The sequence below is a fragment of the Meles meles genome, chromosome 6 (assembly GCF_922984935.1).
Source record: "Meles meles chromosome 6, mMelMel3.1 paternal haplotype, whole genome shotgun sequence".
Lineage (NCBI taxonomy): Eukaryota > Metazoa > Chordata > Mammalia > Carnivora > Mustelidae > Meles > Meles meles.
The window spans coordinates 67,468,868-67,489,082 of NC_060071.1; the positions used below are offsets into that span (position 1 = coordinate 67,468,868).

A 20,215-nucleotide genomic window follows, 5' to 3' on the forward strand; every position below is an offset into this window, starting at 1 on the left:
CTTTATATGATGCCATTGCTTTGTGAAGAACCTTAATTTGTGTTGTACACTTTTGGAGTTAGATTTAACTCAACACCCGCTTTATGTTTTAATTTAGTTTAGACTAACTCTTCTAAGCATGTCAAGAATGATTGAAATTTGCTGACAGCCATCTTTCCTAAGCAAGTAGTTTCTGTTATTTGACTCAACTGTACCAGAGTAAGTCAGATAAACATAAAGGAAAGACTAAATATATTTGGCTTTACATTTTTAACTTTCCTACCTTGAAGTAGCCTGCTGTTGCCTCAGCCTAGAATGCCCTTTACCCATCCCCATAGCCCATTTTCTGCTTTTGGCAATCTTTCATGACCTAGTTCAAATCTCACCTCCTTTGAGAAATATTTAGTAATTTTGAGTCTCCCATATTTGCACTGCCACGGCACACCACCTTGTCTTAACACTGAATTCCATGACATTTATTTTTTGCTATTTACATGTTTGCAAACAGGGGCCTTCCTACACCCCCAGTGCTTCAAGTTGTGATGATTTCTTTGAAAAACAGTATAGAAATATAAAATCATTTTCTTTCTAGGTCAGGGAAGACAAAAATAAAACCAATAAATACAAGAGCATCAAATTGGAATGATGACCTGTTACAGAATCTTTAGAATCCTGCCCCCTTGAAAACGGTATGCAAATATCTGCATATGTATCTGCAAATAACCTAACTTCTACCTTACAAAGGTAGAGAATCAGTTAAGGCCATTCAGAAATAAATCAAAAGGTAGAAATATGGGATTCACTCTTGGCTTCTCTTTCTCCCTCACTTTTTATACTCAGTCAACACAACTCATCACTTTTAACTATTAAATATGTGTGTGACCCAGTTGTAGTGATTCTCAAACCTGAAAAAGCATAAGAGTCACCTGAAAGATTTGTTAAAACAGACTGCTGAGCCCCATCCCCCCCATCTGATTCACTAGGTCTGCAGTGGGGCCAAAAACTCGCATTTGTTAACAAATGGCCAGGTGAAAATGATGCTGCTCATCCAGGAACCACACTTTGGGAACAATTGCTTTAACTCATCCCCTATTCCATTCTTCTTTTTAACAAGGTTCACAATTTCTACAAAGGGAAAAAAGCCCCCTGAGTTGTGACACAGTAAGATGGCTCAAATAAGGCATAAAAATAGCTAGGTTTGGTCCTGATCTAGAACGGTTTCCCTTGGTGGGCAAGGGGTTGTCAAAGGCTTTGAAATGATCCTTAACAGACAGGAATGAGTCCTAAAGCATTTCTGGAATGGTCCAAGACATCTCTAAATAAGGACCAACTGATGAGGTCATGGTAATGCAAGGAGTCAGAAGTAGAGGGGAATGAAGGCTATAATCACTGTCAAAGGGGTGTTTTCTGTAGACAAGTGAATGGAACTATTGTACACAAACTCAGTGGTTGCCAAGCATGTGGTCCAATTAGCTTGCCTGTATGAGCATGGCACGGAAGGATCTCCTCTGGGGACTGGATTCACACAAGTTGATGTTCAGTACACAGTAGCAAGCAAAAGCCTGAAGAATTTGAACCTGAAGAGTTTTATAAGTTCCTGCATTCCAAATCTAGGATATGATACAATTAGGTTGGGAAGACTACAAAAGTAAAACACCATCCTCAGAAATAGTACAGCATTTACAGTTGGTGAAAGACCACTACAGAGGATCTTGTTGAAAATATTGACAACGAGAATGGCATGGTACCTTAGGTGGCAAGAGGTCCACAATTTAAATCTAAGGGTTAGCCTCCAAGAGAAACTGCTTTCCCTACTCTAGTTTGGGCTCTACTGATACTTAAAATGTTTGTACAAGTTCAAAAAGTTGTATTGGCCACCTAGATCCAGAGTCTTTTTTTTTTTTTTTTTTAATTTTTTATTTGACAGAAAGAAATCACAACTAGGCAGAGAGGCAGGCAGAGAGAGAGGAGGAAGCAGGCTCCCCGAGGAGCAGAGAGCCCGATGTGGGGCTCGATCCCAGGACTCTGGGATCATGACCTGAGCCGAAGGCAGAGGCTTTACCCACTGAGCCACCCAGGTGCCCCCTAGATCCAGAGTCTTAAAGGAATGGCAAGTCTGCTTCTATGGCTAGAATGAACATGTAACAAGATGTTTTGCTCTCTTAGGGGAACACCATTCACTCTGCAACATAGGCATGGAGATGCTTCAGTACTCTTCAAAGTTCTCAGCTACATGAGAGAACCACTCAGGTAGAGGGTTTCAGCCCCAAGTATCCACACCCGAAAACAGGGGCAACAACGACCACCTGGCCTCCAGAAGAGCAACATCCTCCTCCCTGAGCACCACACCAGCAAGATATAGAAGCTGTAAGGTTGTTGCCAATGCTCCATGAGATTCACATATGTTGTACCAGCTCTGGCTACACACAGCTGAGGAAGAGTGACCCATAGGAGGCTGCTTCAGGAAACAGGGTCTGCAGAGCCAGAATGTTACATATGAGGCTATCAGAAGGTGGATTCCGGGGGCGCCTGGGTGGCTCAGTGGGTTAAGCCGCTGCCTTCGGCTCAGGTCATGATCCCAGGGTGCTGGGATCGAGTCCCGCATCAGGCTCTCCGCTCAGCAGGGAGCCTGCTTCCCTCTCTCTCTGTCTGCCTCTCTGCCTACTTGTGATCTCTCTCTCTGTCAAATAAATAAATAAAATCTTTAAAAAAAAAAAAGGTGGATTCCGCTTAACATAGACATAATCAGAAACAAGTTGGGAAGCATGGTTCTCTTCCAGTTGGGGCAAGAGGTTAAAAAATGAGGCTGGAAGGAGGTTTTCTGTGGTATTGACTTAGGGGAAAGGCATGAAGGAACTTTCTATAGCTGTGGTGAGCCCAGTGCTCAATATCCTAATTCTGTCAGACTTCCAACACCCCATAAAGCACTGCACTACAGAGCATTCATTGGATGTAAGCCTTCCAAACCTGTGGAGATGGTGGGGAGGGGAGACCTCAAAGGCCTGAAATCCTAAGAGACAAACCAAAAAAATCAAGAAGCTCTAGATCGCAGCCCCACTAATTCAACAAGAGATAATTGCAGAAAGTTATCAGAGACCTCAAAGGCGTCATAAAATACCATATTTACATACCATACTTTTTACCAGGGAGAGGGGCTGCAGAGCAAAGTGGTTTGGAATCTGATGGGTTGAAACTATAAAAAGCCTTATACAGTTGTTAGAAAATGCTTATTGTTTTCAGGTACAAGAAATATTAAAATATATTTTTCAAAGATTTTATTTATTTGACAGAGAGCTGGAGAGCACAAGCAGGGGGAGTGGCAGAAGGAGAGGGAGAAGCAAGGTTCCTGCTGAGCAGGGAGCCCAATGTGGGACTTGATCCCAGGACTCTGGGACCATGACCTGAGCGGAAGACAGTTCTTAACCAACTGGGCCATCCAGGCACTTCAAGGCACAAGAAATTTTAAAGTGTTGGAACTAAAACAGCCATCATGGAGCACAATCAAATCAGAACAAATATTTATTGAACTATAACCATAAGGCACTGTGGTTTAAACTAGGGTTTGAAATTTATAGCTTCCTCTTACTCCTTTAAAAATTCTAAAGTATAATCTGCCAGAAAATAGGTATTAAAATAATCCAAAATATTTTGCCATCTTAACTACAGTATCTAACTACTATAGTATCTAACTAACTTAAGCCTTGCTTATTTTGGGCTGCGCATTTTAATACCTATACATAAACCACTACAAATGTATAACAAAAATGGCTATTTTTTGGTCTTCAGGTTGTCTGATTTATCTTGGCAAACATCTTTTTTTTTTAAGTGTGATATTAATGCTAGCACAGACATGATCAACGAATCTCTGGGCAATGTAACAGAAGACTCAAAACCCACATGCTCTTTTATTATGCACTATGTTGAATTGCCTCATCCAGCATATTCATTCCTAGCACTTAATAGAATGCAAATTCATACAAATATCCTTGAGTAAAATCTGCTGTGGTGAATGCTTCTAGGTTTCTCTTGGATGCCACTGACACTTCCTTAAACCAAACTTTTTAATAAGAGAAAGAATGAGAGCACATCTAAAATTTACCTTCTGTCCTAAAAGGTTGATCTGCATTAGTTTTATACAATGAACACTTTAGCATACAAATTAAGAAATAGAATACAAGTGCTTTCAGAATTCTAGAAGGCTAATTTTGGAACTTAGTTTCAAGATTAGAGTCTGACTTGCTATTGTAACAGATTCTGAGACACCATAATTACTTTTTAAAACAAAGTTTTTAAAAGAACCAATATTCATGAAAATACAACAGCTTTGTCTTTTTCTGTGAATACAATTACCTTAATTCTCTAACATCCCTTTTGCATTAATGAAACCAAGGATTTCGCTTACCAAATATAAAGTAGAAGTTCTTAGAAAAGACAAACCACTGTAGGTCCTTGAAACAAATGCCCCTCTAAAGCCAAAGGATGGAAGGAAAGCAAACCTGAACACTTGAATTTTACTGTTTTTAAAGATTTTATTTATTTGAGATAGAGAGAGAATGAGTGGAGAAAGGACAGAGGGAGAGGGAGAAGTAGGGTCCTGCCTGAGCAGGGAGCCCAATGTGGGGCTGGATCCCAGGACCCTGGGATCATGACCTGAGCCAAAGGCAGATGCTTAACCCACTGAGCCACCCAAGTGCCCCCTGAACTCTTGAATTTTAGAGAAGAGTTCTATAACAGAATCCAGTTATTCCAGGCTTGGATTTTATGATTTCACTGAAATTAATCAGGAATCGTTCTTTTAAGATTTTATTTATTTGAGAGCGAGAGAAAGAGAGAGAGCACGAGTAGGAGGGAGGGGCAGAGGGAGAGAGAGAGAAGCAGACTCCCCACTGAGCAGGGAACACAGAGAGGTCTTGATCCCAGAGCCCTGAGATCATGACCTGAGCAGAAAAGAAATCATTTTAAGGAAGGGCATCTGGTGGCTCAGTCCAGTAAGTGCCTGATTCTTGGTTTCTACTCAGGTCATGATCTCAGGGTCAAATGACAGAGCTCTGAGCTGGCTCTGGCCTGATTGGGGAGTCTGCTTAAGGTTCTCTCTCCCTTTGCCCTTCTCCCACACTCACATGGGCACACACTCTCTTTCTCATATAAATAAATAAAATCTTTTAAAAAATCATTTTAAGAAGACTTATGGTTTAATTTATTTTCAAAAAAAATTTCTCAATCCTATTTTTGATTTGATAGAACAAGGCACAATGTATATTAGTCTGTTTAAATGTTATTATTTGTAATGACATTACCAAATAATTTTTCCTTTACTATGAAATAAGTATTATTACCATTTTACACATGAAGAAATTAAGGCAAAGACAGGTGAAATAACTTAGGGAGTCAGAAGAAATAGAAGGAACAAAGATGGGATTTAGAGACAAATTGATCATGGTTTAAATATAGTACAGCAACCTACTAGCTTTGAGCAAGTTCCTTCATCCAAGCCTTTTATCTGTAGAATGAAAATACTACCACCTATCTCTCAAACAGTTGATGTAAGTATAAGCAGAAACACCTCGCAGAAAGCATAGTACAGTTGGCCATTGAAGAAATATCAGCTCTCCCACCAATCCACAATCCTATTTTCTTCAGCTGGTACAATGGGTGTATAATGAATCCATATGCTGTTGTGAGTTACGTGAGAAAATAGCACATGCAGGGCGCCTGGCAAGTACGGGACTCAATACATTTGTTCTCTCCCCAATATTGTCTCCCTTACTCTAGGTCCCACAGTTACTGAATGGCTGAGACACAATCAAGCCACAATCTTGGTTGCACTATAAAACTGTTTCTGTCCACATGCATTTTACTTATGGTAGTACTTCATTACCTCATTTAACTGCAAAAACAAATTTAAGCCAGCTGCTTGATCGGTTGTTATTTTAATGTGTTCCCAGTAAAATCAAATTCATTTCTAGGGCAGCTTTACTTTTCAGTAAGCAGAAAAAAGTGATTAGCATTTCTGACTTAAATATGTATTTTTGATACATATTTCTACTGGCTCTTCTGTAATATATATTCTTAATATTTTATAAACTATTATAACTCAAAAGATAGTTAGAAATCTATTACTTAGGATATTACATGTCTAAGCATTCAAATGACTTCATTTGATATGCTGAGTTCAAAGATATTATTAGGTAGCCTTTTTATTTTTTCTATTTGCTCCCAAATTAAATAACAAGTAGGGTAGTAAATGCAGTAAATAAATGTAGATATTCATAAATGAAACAGATGTGTGAAAAATATGGACCAGATCTGCATTTATGAGGCAATGACCTTCAAAACTGGCAGGGAGCTGTTAACAATGTTCTTCACAGGGGAGCAATTATATTACAGCCCTCCTATATATACTTCATTTCTCATAATCTACAAATATATTGGCATATCAGAAAGAATAGAAGAATAGGCTGGTAAATGTGGCAATATTCACGGGAGGGATATAAGGCATTTTTCCTTACCTTAATAATCACATTCTAAATGCCAGATCAGTATAACTGATGTAATATGAAAGGCAAGACCAATACTTAGAATTTCCTACAACTGAAATTTACTAAATGTGGCTATTATGGCTCTAACCCAGGGATACATTTCTGACTCTCGAATCCCCTAACTATTCTCTGATTATCTCAAGAAGTACTGAAATCTTTCTAAAATATATATCTTATTTAAAAAAAAAATGACATACCACACTTTAAGGAAAATGACTCCAAATTATTATCAAAAAATTTTTAAAGTATACTGTACAGCACTTCCTAAAATGTTAAAAATATTGCTTTAACCTAGTAAGTAGCTCACAGTTCCTTTCCATACTGATTTACAAGACTTTATGTCCAATGTCGGACAAATACGTGCATGCACAAACACAAACACACTCACACACTACAGAAATGTATGGGGGGAGAAAGTTGCTAAGAAAAACTCAATCTCCAAAAGCTCAAAAAAGATATATGCACAAAATATTAACTTCACATAAGATCCTGTCTTTTTGTTGTTGTTGTTAACCTTTCCTCACATTGGATAAAAACAGAAGCAAGTCACAGTAGTGGTGCCAAAGACTGACATTACATAAACTTCAGAATTCCTTTGTTTTTTAATTTTCATTAAATAATCACAACACACCGTCATTAACTTGTCTAGACAGTGGACACTCACTATAGTATAGTCATGTTACACCAAGCTTAATTTTCTTATGTGGCCTAAATTTTTATAACACATTAAATTGTAATAATGTAAAGTAAAACCAGCAGGAAAATAAACACAACCATAGCAAGATATAACAAGCATAAACCCAGTAAGTACTGCTTGACTTGAAAATATTATTTTTCTCAACACTAATAAAGATTTACCCACAACTATAATACCAATCAACCAACCTCAGAGTTTCCACCAACTGGGAAAAGTAACTAGTTGTCTTATTTTGATACCTCAAAATCGCTGGTGGGATGATTATGTGAATTGCCTTTCAATTGTACTCTATACCTTGGCAAAAGTTAATGACCTGCCCCAGAAATTTTATTTCACCATATACCCCAAAGTATGTTTAGGACTCACAAAGTCTAAATCTCACACTGCCCTTGATAGATTATCCTGTACATGCTTTAAATTTTAAAACAAAAGGATGAAGACTTTAAAAGCTCTAGACAATGTATTTAAATGGTGAATGTCAAGTCAATGCCTTCTCCTCCCCCACCCAACACCAAAAACGAACTGTACACCACACATAAAGATACAATAGAAACAAAAAGTAGCCTGCCACTCATTCAGTAAGGAAATAATACAGAACATCTATCATATTCAACTGCAAAAATCCTTTCACTTGATGGCTAGTATCGTTATGACTGTTTAATCTGTATTTAAGTGGCCTTAAAGAGATTTTGCTCCCTTTCTCTGCCCTCCTGGATCTTTGGCAGCAGTCAGCACTTATGCCGAGAGGTGGTTTGGGGAGTGGGAGAAAAGGGAAAGTGGAGAGAAGGCTGAAATGAGCACAGAGTCAGCAGAGAGCAGCTGCTCTCATCCACTACCCAGCGTCTTTCTCACACACCGCTATTTTCCGCTGTTGAGCATTGTCAGCAAAAAAAATAAATGGGCGGGGGGGGGGGCGGGAGACAAAGAGGGTAGGACCAGAGGCCGACAGTTTTTGTCTGCCACATCTGAGGCGAGAAGCCCCCTCTGGTTTCTAGCTGCAAAGGCAAGGGATCAGGTGAGACCCCTCCGGGTCCAACTCAATTTGCTTCTCCTGAAAGAGCAGTTTCCGGCAGCGAGCGCAGGATCCTTCGGCTGCTGAACTAAACACCGGAGCATTGTCAATGCTCCTATCTCTGACTTTACAGAGGAGGAGAGAGGGCTGTGACTGCATTCCTGGGAAAGACTACTACTCCAGACTTGCCACACGGCAGTAGTGAAAAAACACAAGCAAGGGGTTGTAAAAATCTCTTCCAAAATACCAGGTTCTGAAGAAATGCTGCGAAGCATTAACGTATTGTTGGCGTTTTTATCAAGTCACCCATTCTTTCTAGCCACGGCCAACCCTCAGATCTCTGGTACTTGTTGCTAAATCTTTGCCTCACAACCCCCCAAATTGCCCAACACAATGAGATCTGGGGAGCGAAAGGCGGGATGGGCGGGGGGTGGGGGGCTCTCGAGAGGGGGGTCGAGAACCCAGAGGGCTGGTCTCCCTTCCATAGGCCACTCTGCATGGGCTGCGCGTTCACTTCTACCTTCTGAGAGCTCTGACTCACAAATGCCGGGGAGGGGGGGGGGGGCGGGTGATTATGACATACAGCATTATCCTTCCAACCAAAGATAAGAAACGCCGGCCAGCGGTCCTTGCCTGGCCAGAGAGCCGAAGCCTGCGCCCCCCGACGGGGCGGCCGGGGTAGGAGCCTCCCGCCCTGCCCGCCTCCCTGCGGACGCCCGCGGAAGATGCTCCCCACCCGGGCAGGCTCGAGGAGCCAGGATGGGGCGCCCTCGCCCTGGGAGAGGGCAGGAAGGGAGCTGGGGTCCGGGACGGTGGGACTCTCACCGCAGCTGCGCCCAGCGCCCCGTACCCCGCCCCGGACCAAGTCTCGGGCGGAGGCGCTCTGCACCGGGGCCGTCCGCCGCAGCCAGGGACGGACAAAGCACTGGGGTCTGCGGCGACCCCGGGCGGCGGCCGGGGGCCAAGTTAGCCAGACTCAGGGGACGCGGGGGTCCCGCGGGCAGGGCGGCGCGGCACTGACCTGGATGGTGCAGGTGTACTCGCTGTCGTCCAGCAGCCGCACCGTGCAGCTGTACTCGCGCTCCAGGCTCCTGCTGCTGCCGCTCATCAACCTGCTCAGCATCTTCCCGCCCGGCCGCCCGCCACCCGGAGAGACGCGGCAGCGCTGCGGTCCCCGGACCAGGCGCCCCTCAGCCGGGCAGCTCTGCGCGGGCCCCCGGCACCTGCACCATCACCCCAGTCCGGTCGCGGCCGCTGCCTCCTGCTGGCCCAGCTCCTCCCCCTTCTCCTCCTCCTTCTCCGCCACCGCCTCCCCCTAGCCCAGAGAAAGCGCCCCGCTCTCTCTCCTCCGCGCCCCACTCCCCATGCCCAGCTCGTGGGGCGGGGCCTCGGCCAGAGAAGGGCCAATGGGGGTCAGCGCGGCGGAACGGAGTGGCAGACGGTAGAGCCAATCGAAATAGGGTACTGGGATGATGGACAGGTAGCTGAAGCAATCACGGGAAAGCAGTCGAACAGAACCTTGCGGGACCAGCCTTCTGGCGTCCCAAACGAGGGGCTCCTCTCCTCCCTGCGGTTCCTCCAGAAGCTGTTTCCCCTCCCCTGGGCCAGGTGTGGGCACCCAGCCGGATAAATATCTGCTGCGTGGAATACGTTTAGACTGGGCTTCAAGGGTCGAGTCCCACAGTCTGCAACGCCGCGAGTCCCGCCCTCTCGGGAGCCGGGGCGGTGCGAGATAACAATCACTGCACCTGCAGAATGCTGGCACCTTCCGCTCGGGACTAGGCAGCTCCCCCCACCTGAGATTTACCCGGAGTCGGCCTGGCGGGCCTGTCTGCTCTGGTGCTCTTATTTTGGAGAACATCTGTTTTACAGGAGCTACTTAAGTAAAAGCCGTAGGGTTCGCAAGGGTTTTTAAACACCTGAGTTTAACCCCTCGGAAACCAACCACTCTAACACCCTATGCCTCCCTTTTATTTTCAGAAGACAAAAGGAGGAGATTGAGGTGTGCTCCTTCAGCCGGTAGGGTGCAGAGGCAGTGATGGGTCCTTTCCTTGCACCTTCAGAGCTAGAATTACTGTATCTCCAGACTTCCTCAACAAAATACCAGAGTGTGTCAGGAGGTATATATCTCAAAGAAAAAAATAGTCTCCTGTCCTTTGTGACCCCACATCTAAAGACCTTATGTTCTTTATGAAAACTTCACCAAAAAACAATGTTCTCCCTCAAAATTTTTTGATGGAAGGAAATGTTATATAAAAGAATCCTATCGACCCAACATTAATGCTGTAATAAATATATTAACTGAACAATAATGCAATGTGCATAATTTCATATTATTTTCATTTATAGTGTTCGTGTTTATAGGGATAACACACATAACAAAGACGAAACCCTGTATTAACTTAGAAAACATCTGACCTTTAAAGTAGGTCCCTCCCCCACCCCTGGCGGGGGAGGGGGGGTTCCTACTGTCTCAGTCAGTAGAATGTGTGACCTTTGATGGGGGCGGGGGGGGGCGGTTCTTGAGCTACTGAGCTCAAGCCCTACGTTGGGGTTAGAACCTTCTTAAAAAAATAAAGTATAGGGGCGCCTGGGTGGCTCAGTGAGTTAAAGCCTCTGCCCTCAGCTCAGGTCATCGAGCCCCGCATCGGGCTTTCTGCTCAAAGGGGAGCCTGTTTCCCCCCACCCCCTCTCACTGCCTGCCTATTTGCCTACTTGTGATCTTTGTCAAGTAAATAAATAAAATCTTTAAAAAAACATAAAAATAAAGTATACTTCTTCCCTAGTGTCCTTGGATTTCAGTATTTCTCCCCAATTTTTCGCATGGGACCCTCCCCCTCTTCAGTAATCACCTCAACAACCTGGATTGTTCCCCTTAGTTGCAATTTCCTTTGTGGCATTCAATAGTCATAAGAGGAAGTTCCACTTTTCAATGTAATCCTGGAGGACTTAAGAATCTAGAACAGTGCGGGCGCGTGGGTGGCACAGTGGGTTAAGTCTATGCCTTTGGCTCAGGTCATGATCTCAGGGTTCTGGGATCGAGCCCTGCGCATCTGGCTCTCTGCTCAGCAGGGAGCTGCTTCTTCCCTCTCTCTCTCTGCCTCCCTCTCTGCCTACTTGTGATCTCTCTCTCTGTCAAATAAATAAAAAATAAATCTTAAAAAAAAAAAAAAAGAATCTATAACAGTGAGTTAGATACTCTAGGCTTCAACCAAAGGTGAGTGCCTCCACTATGTAGCCCCAGCAGGTAGCCTGGGTGTGCAACATAGTAGGTATTCAATAAGTGTTTGTTGCATGAAGTAAATTAGATATTTTATAGTGTTTAAGTCCCAGAAAAAGATCTATGAAGAAACTAAGAATTTCAGGAAGGCCTTGGAGACATGAAATCATTAATATGCCAAAGTGATACTCTACAAAGCTCAACTTTGTTGTGTGGTTGGAGAAGATAATGAAAGAGTTCAGGCAAGCAGAACTTATGTTGAAGGCAAAAGTTGCTATTTGTTTACAGAATCTACAAGAGCAAGAAAAAATGTCCAAGAAGCTAGAGGAAACCCAGTAGTTTGACAGTAGGGAAATGTCTTTAACCGGTTATGCAAATAAGCAGCTGTTAGAATAAAAAGGCAAACACCATGAATCCAGAAAAGCTCTAAGGAACTGAATGCAGTCTTTTTTCAGAGTATGACTGGAGATGCAATCAACAGGGATGAGATTGTGGGGGCTATGCCAATGTGTTAACATTCCTGTTCAGCCAAAGAAAATCATGTTAACTTAGATGCTCACCTCATTGAAAGACCAGTTAGATGTTCATCCATGGCCAGAAAGAGCTTCAAACTCTCCCCTTACTCTCTAAATCAGAACACTTTGTGAGGAAAACAGAGGTTGGATGTATAATGAAAGAAAAGCAACTATTGGTTTCTGGTTAAATGTACACCTATACAGGGATCAAGAGAGAAGCCTAAGGGAAACTAAAAACTAAAAGACTCATATAAAATCAAACTGAGGAATATTTTATTTATCTTTGTTTTTCTCAAGTCTTTTGAGCAGGATTTCCATGATAATAAGGTTTTGTTCAATAAAAGACCTTGTGTGCCCTTGTTAGAGCATCATAGCTTTCATGAATTTTTCAGTGTAAAAAAGGCCATATTTAAAATTCTAAACGACAATGATTGAGTTCTTGCCTTCCAAATTATTTGGATGGCAGCTCCCTTTAATGTTTCTCTACCTTCTTTCCTGTTGAGGAGTACCTAGGGCAGATGCAGTCACCAACATAGGTCTGAAAAAACTGAATTACTCCTGTCTCTACTTCAGATATCCCATACCCTGATATTCTGGGCACTGATCTCTCTCCAGCCAGTGCAACTTTCACCATTGTCTTGGGACCTGGCAGGAAGAGGAATTTCCCTCTCTTCTCCAGGACATCACAAATGCAGTCTCTTCCCATCAAAGTCTCCTTACAGCACAGCTAAGACCAGGGTTATCCAGAGTAACCTGCAGTTATGACCTGGCTACTCTCAAAGTCTTCATGGGCTTTATTGTTGAGCTTTCAGCCAGGGTCCATGTGACTGATGACAGCTCCCCTCTCCATTAAGAGTTCCCCTGAGCATATCTTGGACACTCAGGCTCAACCACAGAGAGAAGCAGCTCAGAGAAGAAAACAACTCTCCTCACCCAATTTAAGTTCCATTTTCAAAGTCCCATTTTCTGTCCCAGTTGCTGCCTCTCCCTAGGATGATTGACGGGGAATATCTACACCACCCATCACCAGGCATATGACCTTGACCTTTGACCCAGCTGTGCCATTGCGTTAAGAGCTTAACAGTCCAACATCAGCACATTGCTCACAGAGACTGAGTTATTCAGTCTTTACAGGTAGGTCCAGGTAGAGACTCACCAAAACCAGTCCAGTCCCTTTGCATAATTATTTCTCCAGTAAGTAGTAATGCTCTTGCCTGTCCTTGGTTGCCTGTATCTTTTAGATCTCAGCTTTTGTATTCCTGAGAGCAAGGGCTCAAATGAGGACATTCACATCTCCACAGAAACAATATATTGACGCATATATAGTCTACATCTACAGAGAGAAAAGAAACAGTTTTTCTCTTCTCTTCAGCAACAATGTCTGTGGAAGCAAGGCTCCTGTTCCATACACAAAGATTTGCATATCCAAATGGAGCACACTGCTTCACAGATTAAAACATCTTTACTCAAGTTATAGTTTTCCAAGAATAATAAATGTATACTTGCTTTAATACGAGTAGCTGAACAATTCATTTAGTTTTTCCAGAGCAGTTTGCCTCTGTAGAAATGTTCAAGTCTTTTTTTTTTTTTTTTTAATCAGGACAGAATTCACCTATGGTTTAACAGACAGTTTTTCCTCCTTCTACCAACTCTTTGAATTTTCAGTTTAGCTAAAAAAATTTTACACTTAGAAAAAAATTTTAATGTGGATTTTTATGTGGAAATATAAGTGCATGTTGTTTTTTTAGTCCAAACTACATTTATTGAGCATTTACTATGTGTTAGGCACATTATACTGTGTCAGCTTTCTAGAAAACATAATACATAGCCCAAAGAAAATGGGAAAATGAAATGTACAGACCAAGAAGTTCACAATCTAGGAGAGAGGGTTAGGTATAGAAACAATTAACTATTACACCATACATGGAGCAGGAACAAAGCACTACAAGAGAACAACAATTGGTAAATTATTTAAGCCTGGGAGACAGCAAAGTCTTAGAGAGAAAGCGTTTGAGTTTGGTCCCTAGGAATGAACTAGTATGGCATTGGGTGCAGATAACAGAAGAAAGAGCAAGGTATGGGATGAGGAGTCACATTTTAAATAGAAGAAACAGCATGAGTTAAGACATAGAAGCACAAATATGTATAGCATGTTTCAGAAATTGCAAATGCCCCTGGATGGATAGCATGTGGAACATGTTAGCTAGGAAACAATGGACTGAGACCAGAACATACAGGACCTTCCATGCCACAATTAGGAATTTGGATTCTGTTGCATAGACCGTAGGGGGGCATTGCAGGTTTTTAAGCAGAGAAATGACAGGATCAGATCCGTGTTTGGAAATGATCATTTTGATAGCAGTGTCAATGATTAAATTACAGAAAGGGGGATATGCATCCAGAAAACAATAGAATGTCGTTAACAAGGCATCAGAAGCATTTACAATAGGTCTCTCAGATGTGGGTGCCAGGCTTTATTATATTTTCCAATTATGGTTCATTTTCTTTTTATTTCCAGCCAGTCTTTAGCCATTGTTCTAGCAACAAAATGTATATGAAACAAAACAAGTTAATTCATTTATTTAAAAAATTTATTATGGTCTACTACGTGCAAGTCCCCATGCTAAGTGCTGAGAGAATTCAAAGATGAGTAAGACACATTCCCAATCTTCATAGAATTTACAGTTCCATACAAACTGCAGAATTACTTCAATAACATTTATTAAGTATTCAGTTTATGTAGATTAATACTCAGTGCACATTGGTTAAAACATATATAAAAGAGAAAGGCAACAAAGAAGAAAAAGGAATATGGGCAAAGATAGTATATAAATCTGAAGAAACCAGAACAGCCCATTTTTCTTGATTAATAGTGTCAATTGACTATTTGCCCTGCAAAATGAAATCATTAACATTACTGTACTTCCCCTCAAACTCTGACTCTAACTCCCAATTTGTGTGGTTTATATAATTTGTTTTATCAGGCTTTATAATACTTATGGCTTTTAGCAACCATATTTCTTCTAGTTGTTTAATCTCACTTCAGTATTCAAATGGATTCAATGCTTGCAAGCAGTCCTTTTATCCTCCAGATTCACTATTCCTGGAGGTTTTATTTTTTATTTTTAAAGATTTATGCATTTATTTGAGAGTGAGAGCATGAGCAGGAGGGCCAGAGGAAGAGGGAAAGAGAATCTCAAGCAGACTCAGAGCCCTAGTAGGGGCTCAATCTCATCACTTTGAGATCAGGACCTGAGCTGAAACCAAGGGTCCAATGTTGAACCGACTGTGCCACCCAGGCGCCCCCTGGAGGCTTTATTTGTATCCATTCATGTCCTGGTAGGTGGGATTTCTTTGCTAAGTAGTTTAAGAATGGCCAATAGACACAAAGTGTTTAACATAGTGTTTTTATTAGCTTCAGGTGTAGAGTATAGTGATTCCACAACGCCATACATCACCTGGTACTCATCACAAGTTCATTCCTTAATCCCCAACACTATTTCACCCATCCTCCCACCTACCTCCCCTCTGGTAACCATCAGGTTATTCTCTGTAATTAAGAGTCTGTTTCTTGATTTCTCTCTCTTTCCGTTTGTTTGTCTTGTTTCTAAAATGCCACATATGAGTGAAATCATGTGGTATTTGTCTCTTTGACTTATTTTGCTTGGCATTATACTGTCTAGCTCCATCCATGTTGTTGCAAATGGCAAGGTTTCATTCTTTCTTATGACTGGGTAATATTCCATTATATATAATGTCTTCTTTTTTTTTAAGATTTATTTATTTGACAGATAGAGATTACAAGTAGGCAGAGAAGCAGGCAGAGAGAGAGAGAGAGGAGGAAGCAGGCTCCCCGCTAAGCAGAGAGCCCGATGCGGGGCTCGATCCCAGGAACCTGGGTTCATGACCTGAGCTGAAGGCAGAGGCTTTAACCCGCTGAGCCACCCAGGCGCCCCTATAATGTCTTCTTTATCCATTCATCAGTCGATGGACACCTGGGCTGCTTCCATAATTTGGCTATTGTAAATAATGCTGCAGTAAACAAAGGGGATGCATGTATCTCTTCATATTAGTGCTTTTGTATTCCTCCGGTAAATACCCAATATTGTGATTACTGATCATAGGGTAATTCAATTTTTAACTTTTTGAGGTAACTCCATACCGTTTTCCAGAATGGCTGCACCAGTTTGCATTCCCACCAACAGTGCATGAGCGTTCCTTTTTGTCCATATCCTCAACAACACCAGTTGTTTCTTGTGTTGTTGATTTTAGCCATTCTGACAGGTGTGAGGTGATACCTCTTGGTAGTTGTGATTTGCATTTCCCTGATGATCAGTGATGTTGAGTAGCTTTTCACGTGCCTCTTGGCCATCTGTATGTTTCTTTGGAGAAATATCTGTTCAGGTCTTCTGCCTATTTTTTAATTGGATTATTTGGGGATTTTGCTGGGGGTGGGGGGTGGAGGGAGATGTTACCTGAGTTCTTTCTTATCTACCTGTTGCATTTATACTGAACAAATACTTGCATAGAAATGTTACTTTGCGCTCACACTTTCTTCGCTTTCTTTCAGAATTTTATAACCATCACCCCTTTGTCTTTTTTCCTAACATTTGCTATAGGAAAGTCTCAGATGAATCAAACTTTTCCCAAATGTGATTTTTTTTTTCAAGATACCTGGAGGATTCATATATTTAATTCTGAAGTTCAAGAACTTAATCAGAATATATCTCTCTGTCAATTTTTCTGAATAAATTTTCCCTGGTATAAGAAGGGTAGTTTTCTGAACAAGAGCTCTTATTATCTTTGAATTTGTTGTGTTTTCTTCCAGGACGCCAGTTAGCACAATATTGGATCATATTTGAGTATATATTTCTTTTTCTTTTTTTTTTTATTCTCAAATCTCTATGGCCTTTCCCTCTTTATTCATTGTGTCTGTCCCAAGTCTCTCCTCCATGCCATTAACTTGATTTTTAGTCAAGTCTATTTTGTTCCTTGCTGTTGAATCTACAACCCCAAGATCAAGGCTTTCCATGCTCCACTGACTGAGCCAGCCAGGCACCCCTCAATTATTCTGTTGTTTTTATGTTTCACCTGGGATTTCTTATTTTATTGAATATTATTTCTTACTGAGTCTATAGTAGAAAACATTCATAAGGAATATGCTTCTTGGGGTGCCTGGCTGACTCAGTTGGAAGACAGTGCAACTCTTGATCTCTGGGTGGTGACGTCAAGCCCCATATTAGGTGTAGAGATTACTGAAATAAACTTTAAAGAATACTCTTCCTGGGGCACCTGGATGGCTTAGTGGATTAAAGCCACTGCCTTCCGCTCAGGTCATGATCAGGGTCCTGGGATCGAGCCCCACGTCGGGCTTTCTGCTCGGCAGGGAGCCTGCTTCCTCCCTCTCTCTCTCTCTGCCTGCCTCTCTGTCTACTTGTGATCTCTGTCTGTCAAATAAATAAATAAAATCTTTAAAAAAAGAAAGAAAGAAAGAATACTCTTCCCTTCTCTGGGTTGTGACCAAAAAAATTTCTCCTTGACCAGATTTTAATCAGCATCTTCTGAATCCTCATCCCAATTAGCTTTGACTTTTGGACTTTTTTCCATCCTTTGGAATTTTGTCCATCTCTGCATCACTCAGTTTTAGGAAGACTCTGTTAAGTCAGTTTAGTCAGAATCCTCCCAAACTCAATATCTGATCATCTTCAACATCTTACCAAATACCTCATCTCCTACTCTTTCCCAGGTGATGTTTGATCACTTTGGCCCATCTTTAGCAAGAATCTTGTTAGGCTGGTTTTGCCAGAATTTTGCCTTATCCCTATTTCTTCTTAGTAATTGTTCATCCACCAACCACCCATCCTGTCCTGACTCTGCTCCTAGATTATGAATTCCCAGTTTTCCTTACTGTATTCAGAATTGAGCCTGGTTTCATACTGAGGTCTCTTTTCTCCTGAATAACTTTTCTGAATAAACTCTGTTTTTAATCACTTTAACTTTAATAACTTTAACTACTGTTCAGCTCTAGTTTTTCCTTGACAGTTGTTTTCATCTAAACGAGATCCTTCACCTGTTTTTCTTTTTCTTTTTCTTTTTTTAAGATTTTTTTTTTAATTTATTTATTTGTCAGGGAGAGAGACACAAGCAGGGGGATTTGGAGAGGGAGAAGCAGGCTTCCCACTGAGCAGAGAGCCTGATGTGGGGCTCAATCCCAGGATCCTGGAATCATGACCCAAACCGAGGGCAGATACCCAATGACTGAGCCACCAAGGCGCCCCTTTCACCTGTTTATCAAAAAAGATCCTTCACCTGTTTCTTCTTCCATGCTTGAATGGTGGTCATGTTACTATGGTTCACCCAGTTCATGCTTAGCGTGGACAGACTTTTCAGACTTTCATTTTGCTCTGATATATGCCAGTTTTTCTTACCTCAGTTTAAGAGTTCGGAGTTGTCTTCTAACTAATTATCTCTAACATGAGGATTCAGGATAAGGGAAAGAAAAAAAGGAAGTTAGGGCCGAATGATGGCCTCAGTAGCCTTTCTCTCTTGTAAGACCCAGTTAAACAGTCTATGCCAGCCCAGTCTAACCAGTCAGGGGTGCTAGAACCCTCCTGCATAACTTGTATCAGTTCTTTTGCTCAGCCTATGGGGAAATGGAAAGCTCTGGGGGAAATGGAAAGCTCTGGGGGAAAGGGAAAGCTCATGTGGTATATGGAGGCTTCTATCTAAAACAATTTACTTGGATTCCCGCATCTCTCCATGCTCCCCAGAATTACTTATCTATACCCTCAGAATTCTTCACATATTAAAGAAGGTATCATCGAGAATACTCAGAAAGCTGTCACCTCCCCACCACACCCTTATTTCCTCTCAATCTACTTTGAGGAATGGGACTAGAGTGAGGAGCCATACTTACTGTACCAGAATATTCTGTTTCATTTGTCGGCCACTTTTTTTAAACATTTAATTTATGTGTAAGGTTTTATCCTTTACCTTGTTGTAGCTGCTGTCGAATTTTGGGCTTGGTGGAGAGAAAAACTGTCACCCTGCCCAATTCTTGTCTCCTTACTCAGATGTTTGTCACCTAAGGTCAACTAGGTTTGAAGTAGTTGCTAATCAAAGATATTTTCATGAAGACATTCAAATGGAAAAGAAAGGAAGAATAAACATTCCATAGTGCACATGTTAATCATTCAGTAAATGTCTGCAGAATTAATTTGAAAGTTTCCCTGGACATCATTCAGTTAATTAAAACTGCAAATCATTATTACATCTTATCATTTCAATTTTTCCATTATAGTAATAAGGGAGCCCTCACTATATGCCAGAGACTCAGCTGGGTACTTTACGTGCACTGTCTAATTGAATCCTCACAACACTATGGTGAGGTCGGGCTATTGCTACTATCCCCATTTTATAGATGAGGAACTTCCAATGTAGTGAAACGAAACAATCTGTCATAAGCATTCCGCTATCAGGAGGCAAAACCTGGACTCATACCTAGGTCTCCGCTGCCAGAGACTATGCATTTAATAACTATGTTACATAGTCTTCTTTTTCAGGAAGTTAGTGAAAAGAATGGAGTCAGAAGAACTGAATACAAGCTCTAGATCCAACATTATATACAGTATAATCTCGGCAAGTCATTTGAAGTCTGTTACTCATTCATAAACTGGGGATAATAAGGTCTTCTCCGGCTATTCTGAAAGTCCTAAGACTTTTATTTTATTTATTTTTTTTAAAGATTTTTTAATTTATTTATTTGACAGAGAGAGACCACAAGTAGATAGAGAGGCAGGCAGAGAGAGAGAGAGAGGGAAGCAGGCTCCCTGCTGAGCAGAGAGCCCGACGCGGGACCTGATCCCAGGACCCTGAGATCATGACCTGAGCCGAAGGCAGCGGCCCAACCCACTGAGCCACCCAGGCGCCCAAGACTTTTATTTTAAAATAGCAGGTTGAATGCAGCATTTACCTCTGTTCAAACAACAGTAACGTGATTTTTTAAAATCATAAACCCATGAAACCAAAGTGAATGGAGAGGAACCACGGCAATAACAATTCTGGAAAACTGAAAATACAGGGTTGGGGGGTTAACAGTTGACTGAGCAGACCCAAGAAAGTTGAATCCAAACCCAGCAAAGGGGAGAGCTGAGAGGCAATCTGATTTGCACACAGAACCCACACAATATTTAAAAATTGATATACCAGGTACTTAACAGAAGTGGAGCCAGGACTGAAAACAGGATTGTTTGA

General features: G+C 41.7%; 1 protein-coding gene across 4 annotated transcripts in view; it reads right to left on the bottom strand.

Annotated features, from left to right (window-relative positions):
* FRMD5 (FERM domain containing 5) overlaps positions 1-9,494 on the bottom strand; it is a 320,051-nt gene extending 310,557 nt beyond the window's left edge. For all 4 annotated transcript variants that reach the window (XM_046008041.1, XM_046008043.1, XM_046008039.1 and 1 more), the window contains exon 1: positions 9,249-9,494. In XM_046008041.1, coding sequence (XP_045863997.1) covers positions 9,249-9,350 — 102 coding nt within the window. In that variant the 5' untranslated portion in view covers positions 9,351-9,494. The remainder of the gene's footprint in view (positions 1-9,248) is intronic.
* Positions 9,495-20,215: the final 10,721 nt, after the last annotated feature.